Source organism: Nicotiana sylvestris, chromosome 8, assembly GCF_000393655.2.
Source record: "Nicotiana sylvestris chromosome 8, ASM39365v2, whole genome shotgun sequence".
NCBI lineage: Eukaryota > Viridiplantae > Streptophyta > Magnoliopsida > Solanales > Solanaceae > Nicotiana > Nicotiana sylvestris.
In genome coordinates, this window is record NC_091064.1 from 171,618,509 (window position 1) to 171,624,925 (window position 6,417).

The following is a 6,417-nucleotide window of genomic DNA, read 5'->3' on the forward strand; positions in this document are numbered from 1 at the left end:
TGAAATGCGCTGACTTGGTCAAACTGTCAACAATAACCCATACCACATCGAACTTCCTCTGAGTCTGTGGGAGTCCAACAACAAAATCCATAGTGTCACGCTCCCACTTCCACTCAGGAATATCTAACTTCTGAAGAAAACCGCTAGGTCTCTGATGCTCATACTTACTTCCTGACAATTTAGACGTCGAGCTACATATGCAACTATGTCTTTCTTCATCCTTCTTCACCAGTTATGCTGCCGCAAATCCTGATACATCATGTGGCAACCGGATGAATAGAATATCAAGAACTGTGGGCCTCCTCAGGAATCAACTCACGAAGTCCATCTATATTGGGTGCCGAAATATGACCCTGCATCCTCAAAACTCCACCATCTTTCTAGTGTTTGGTCAAAAAGAGACAAGGAAGTCATAACTAGCTCAAAAAGAAGTGAAACCTGCACAAGTTAAAAGTTGAAATCAAAGGGCGCTGACAGCGAGAAATAGTAGTGGACGCAGAGGGTTTACCGATGAGGCGGTCCTGATACTGCTCTCAGCGGATTGAGGAATCAAAGAAGTGCTCTTGAAGCTTAACAAGTTACCGCTGCCCGCAGTGAAATTGCACGACAGCGGTGTCATCGGACGCGGCCGCGGTCAAGTTCTCGCCCTCAACGTAAGTGAGAATCAGAGAACTAAGTCTAGAGCTCAAATTGAAGACCGCGGTCCGCGCTCATATTCTGCGGCCGCGCTCATATTTCACAGCTGCGGTTGGAGGAGCGTTGAGGTGGTAGTTTGTCCGATCCTAGCGGACTCAAGTTCAGAACCAGCCAAAAAGAGAAGAACCGTAGTTCACGCTTGCTTTTGTATGGCCGCGATAGTCCAAGCGTTGAGGTAGCCCATTTTTCGTTGTCAGCGGAATCTCCGTAGGGACAATTTTATCCGAAATATTTTGTTGTGTATAAATAGTTCTTTTTCAGTTTTTTAGGTCATCTGTTGTTTGATAGAGCACGTGAGCAACCGTTTTTAGCCTTTTTGAGTAATTTTAGAACATCATTAGCAATTAATCTTAGATTTTAATCTTGTATTTACTTTTTATGGCTTATATTTCATATCTCTCTTTGATTTCTTCTTTGATTATGAGTAGCTAAACCCATTAGCTAGGGTTGTGACCCAACCCTAGTGTGGGTATTTAATGGGTCTTCAATTTTAGAACTTAAATGTTAATGTGTTAATGATATTTAGCTTGATTTATGCTTTAATTGTTAAATTAGTGGTTCCAAACACTGATTTATGCCTTTTTCACTTAGGCTATTCTTGAGAAAGAGAGACTAAGTTAAGGAAATTCAGGCTAATAAGGAATTGGGGTGCATTCAAGAGATTGATAGCCCCAATAAAAGGGTTAAACCTAGAGATAGTAATACCCGAGTTAAGCCAATTTTGCTTGCATTGTGTAAACACCCAATTGGGCTTGAGAAAGCCAATTAGGGCAAAGTCACTCAAACTACCGAGAGGTATAGAGTGAGTAACCATGTGCAATGGTTATATCTTGATCCCAATTACAACAAGTTTGCCCTAAGTTTTAGACCTTGTTAGATACTCACCTAGGTTTAAGTCACTTCCCTAGTGCCTTTTTACCAATTGAAGAAAACCTTACAAAAATATCATACTTAGCTTATTTTTATTCTTCATTAGTGTTAAAGTAGAATAGTAACCAAACAAAGCATGATCGGAAATGCAATTAAGAACATCGCACATAGCTAGATTAGATAGAAACCCAATTCCAAACCAATATTAGCTCTCTGTGGATTCGATCCTAACCTTTTGAGTAAAAGCTGCATCGACCACTCTTGCCATTTCATAGTGGTATAGGGTAGGAGCCGATCACTTTTTGGCGTTGTTGCCGAGGAGCTAAATGGTTTTGGCTATCTATCTGACTAGTTTTGTGTCTTGTTTTTTTTTTCCTTCTATTTTACTAACTTGTCTGATTCAATTGATTCAGGTACAACCTGGCAAACAATGATCCTCTTGGAAATGTTCTCCCGAGGGAGGAGGTAGATGATAATGGCAAAGATGAGGTGACTCTAGTACCTCAAGGACAAAGAAGAGACCGCCAGGACAATGAAAACATTCCAGACCCTCCCCCGCCTCCTCCAAGAGTCGCTCCTCGGGTGCTTCCAAATGAATGGTATGCAAGTGAAATTGTCCCACCCCAGATCTAGGTATGCAATTTCCAAATTACAAATGTGATGTTGACTTTATTGGAGCAGCGAGGGTACTTCATAGGCCCTCCCCATCAGTATGTATATAAACATCTTAAAGTCTTTGTGGATACCTGTTGGGGAAGCACACAGACAAATGTGTCGTAGGATGAATTGAGATTAAGATTGTTCCTTTTTCACTTAGAGGGAAAGCATTGGACTGGCTCGAAAGGCTTCCCAACTATTCTATCACTACGTGGGATGAGTTGACAGAGAAGTTTATAGCTAAATTTTTCTTTCTGGGGCATATGGAGACATTGAAAGATGAGATCTTGGCCTTCAAACAGGAACCTAATGAACCACTTCATGAGATCTGGGAAAGGTATCGGACAATGGTGAAAGAATGTCTGAACAATGACATGACCGAAGCAATGATCCAACAGACATTCTACTGTGGCATTAACATGACCAATCAGTGTGTAGTAAACCAGCTAGTAGGGGGAAATTTTATGAACACACCTTATGCTGAGGAGTGTGAGATCTTGAATGAGATAGCAGATACTTCCTCAGCTTGGCAAAGTCGAGCTAATGTGACACAGGGTGATCCTACTATCATTCACCTACATAAAGAGCTCCACAACCATGGCCATGCAATAGCAGAGTTAGCTACAACAAAGAACCAACTAGTAAAAGCTCAATTGCAGCAAGTTCAAGCGCCGAGACAAGTAAATGCTATGGAAGGTGACAACATGTTTTTTAACAAGAGGCGACAAAGAGGTCAACAAGGTCAAGGTAGTCCATATCAATATGAGCAAGGTAACAGTGGTTCCAACCAAAATGATGGGTATGATGAGTAAAGTGAAGAAGTCCAGTACATGAACAATTACCAAGGACAAAGGGGCAATTCTCCTAACCAACAACAACAGTGGAGATCCCAAGGAAATTGGGGAAATCAAAACCAACAGGGAAATAGCAACTAGGGGAAAATAATCGAAATAGAAGCAATCAGAACAACCAGGGAAACTCGGCTGGCAACAACAACAATTGGGGAGGAAACAATAACCAAGGGGGTTGGAATAATGGAAATCAAGGAAATTAGGGGCAAGGCTTTCAAAGACCTCCGATGTATCAACAACCAAACAACCCGTATCCATTTACATCCCAAGGTCCTAGTTCGTCAAAAAATGAGATGGAAGGATCGAGATGATGTTTGAACAAATGATGAAAAAGAATGTCGACTCTGATGGCCAGTTGGCATCCCATAATACTTCAATCCGAAACTTGGAGGTTCAAGTTGGCTAGATTTCACAATCCTTTAACACTCACCCTAAGGGGGCTCTACCTAGTGATACGATAGTAAACCCGAAGGGTCGGAATAATACCGGGCATGCAATGGCGGTGATCACAAGAAGTGGTAGAGGTGGTGAAGTGAATACCTCCAAGCAAAAGAAAGTTGTGAGTGATGAGGTTGAAGTTCATGATAATGATGTTCCTATAGTTGATGCGCAAGTTACTGAAGAGAATTTGAATGCTGAAGTGAGAATTGATATTCATGATAATGAGGTAGAGACTCAAGATGACGTGAACATATCTAGGGAACACGTAATAGACATACCGAAAATGGTAGTGCCCAAGGCTAAGGCTGCCTTGCCAAGGCCTCTTCCACCTTACCCGCAAAGACTTGCGAAGAAAAAGAATGAAAACCAATTTAAAACATTTATTAAGATGATGAAAAGCATGTCGATCAATGTTCCTTTATTGGAAGCTCTTGAGCAAATGCTGGGTTATGCCAAGTTTATGAAAGTCTTGGTGACTAAAAAGAGATCTATGGATTGTGAGACCATCAAAGTGACCCATCAAGTAAGTGCAATTGTGCAATCGATGGCTCCAAAGCTTAAAGATCCCGACACTTTTACCATTCCATGTACCATTGGTAGTGCGGAGTTTGCAAAGGTATTGTGTGATTTGGGAGCAATTATCAGTTTGATGCCTTACTCCCTGTTCAAAACTTTGGGTATTGGTCAAGCGAGCGCTACTTCAATGATATTGCAAATAGGGAATAGAACAATGAAGAGGTTGCTTGGTATTATTGATGTTGTTCTTGTCCGGGTGGACAAGTTTATTTTGCCTGCTGACTTTGTGATTCTAGACTGTGAAGTCGACTATGATGTGCCAAAAATATTGGGAAGACCTTTCCTTGCAACAGGGAAGGCATTGGTTGATGTGGAACAGGGGAGCTCACCTTCCGGATGGGTGAAAAAAAAGTTGTCGTTCATGTGTGCAAATCAATGAGGCAGCCGAATAGTACTGAAGTTTCCTCTTTTGTGGATCTTGTCACAGGGGTGATAGTTGATGATACTAGTGCCATGATCAATGTAGAGAATCCTCTAGAAGCGGTATTGTTGAACCTTGATGTGAATGAGGATGAGGCTAGGGTGAAGTGTGTCAATGCTTTGCAAGGAATGGGTTCTTATTCCTATGAGCCCCGTAAGCTGTCTTTTGATCCTAAGAACAGAAAGACTCCACCAACAAAGCCCTCAATTGAGGAACCTCCCATTTTGGAGTTGAAGCCTTTGCCTTCACACCTCAGGTATGAATTATTAGGCCCTAGTTCAACTTTACATGTTATTCTTTCTTCTTGTCTTACTAACGTGCAGGTAGATGCCACATTGGAGGTGCTCCAAAGAAGGAAAAAGGTAATTGGATGGACTTTAGCTGATATTTGGGGAATAAGCCCAGCCGTTTGCATGCATAAGATTGTACTTGAAGATGATGCCAAGCCATCCATGGAACATCAAAGGAGGTTGAACGAGGCTATGCAAGAGGTTGTCAAAAAGAAAGTGATCAAGTGGTTAGATGCAGGGGTTGTGTACCCCATCTCGGATAGTTCTTGGACTTCACCAGTGCAATATGTGCCGAAGAAGGGTGGTATGACTGTGGTCACTAATGAGCAAGATGAGTTGATTCCCACCAGGACTGTCACTGGATGGAGGGTGTACATGGACTACTGAAAGATGAATAAAGTGACCCACAAAGATCATTTTCCATTGACCTTTCTTGACCAAATGCTAGAAAGACTTGTTGGGCGTGCCTTCTACTGTTTCTTGGATGGGTACTCAGGTTACAACCAGATCTTGATTGCTCTGGAAGACTAGGAGAAAACCACCTTCACATGTCCGTATGGCACTTTTGTATTTTCTAGAATGCCATTTGGTTTGTGTAATGCAACAATTACCTTTCAATGGTGTATGATGGCTATATTTTCCGACATGGTGGCGGACAGCTTGGATGTGTTCATGGATTATTTAAGTGTTGTGGGTGACTTCTTTGATGAGTGTTTGAAGAATCTTGACAAAGTGGTAGCCCGGTGTGAAGAGACAAATCTTGTGCTTAACTGGGAAAAGTGCCACTTTATGGTCGAGGAGGGCATTGTCCTCGGCCATAAGATCTCAAAGAACGGAATAGAGGTGGACAAAGCAAAAATTGAAGTGATTTCAAAGCTTTTTCCTCCTACTTCAGTCAAGGGGGTTAGGAGTTTTCTCGGGCATGCGGGGTTCTACCTAAGATTCATCAAAGACTTTTCTAAGGTAGTGAATCCTTTGTGCAAATTATTGGAAAAGGATGCAAAGTTCGTGTTTAATGATGAATGCATGAAGGCTTTTGAACTTCTCAAGTACAAATTGACAACCACTCCCATTATTACCGCACCCAATTGGAGCTTATCTTTTGAGCTCGTTTGTTATGCAAGTGATGTTGCGGTAGGAGTGGTTTTGGGTTAAAGAATAAACAAGATGTTTCACCTACTGTATTATGCAAGCAAAACAATGAATAATGCTCAGGTTAATTACACGATGATGGAAAAAGAGTTGCTAGCAATTGTGTTTGCAATGGTGAAGTTTAGGCCTTATCTCATGGGTGCCAATGTGATAGTTCATACTGACCATGCAGCACTCCACTACTTGATGACAAAGAAGGATTCTAAGGCTCGGTTGATGAAATGGGTTCTATTGCTTCAAGATTTTGACCTTGAGATTGTTGATCGGAAAGGGAGTGAAAACCAAGTGGCGGACCACTTGTCCCACTTGGAGGAGGAGGGGAGGCCCTGTGATGGCCTCAAAATTGATGATTCATTCCCTGATGAGCAACTCTTCTCTGTATCTATGAATAGCATGCCTTGGTTCGCGGATGTTGCCAATTTTCTTGTGACCGGTATTATTCTGTGTGATCTCTCTTCTAACC

The 6,417-nt window shown here is 41.9% G+C and overlaps 1 protein-coding gene across 1 annotated transcript; it reads left to right on the forward strand.

Moving 5' to 3' along the window:
- Positions 1-3,570: 3,570 nt before the first annotated feature.
- Positions 3,571-4,470, forward strand: LOC138876004 (uncharacterized). Its single transcript, XM_070154889.1, has one exon. The coding sequence runs from the start codon at positions 3,571-3,573 to the stop codon at positions 4,468-4,470; it is 900 nt and encodes a 299-aa protein (XP_070010990.1).
- Positions 4,471-6,417: the final 1,947 nt, after the last annotated feature.

What these genes read in the sequence shown, in the direction of transcription:
- LOC138876004 (XM_070154889.1), top strand. Translation starts at nt 3,571, where the DNA reads ATGGCGGTGATCACAAGAAGTGGTAGAGGTGGTGAAGTGAATACCTCC.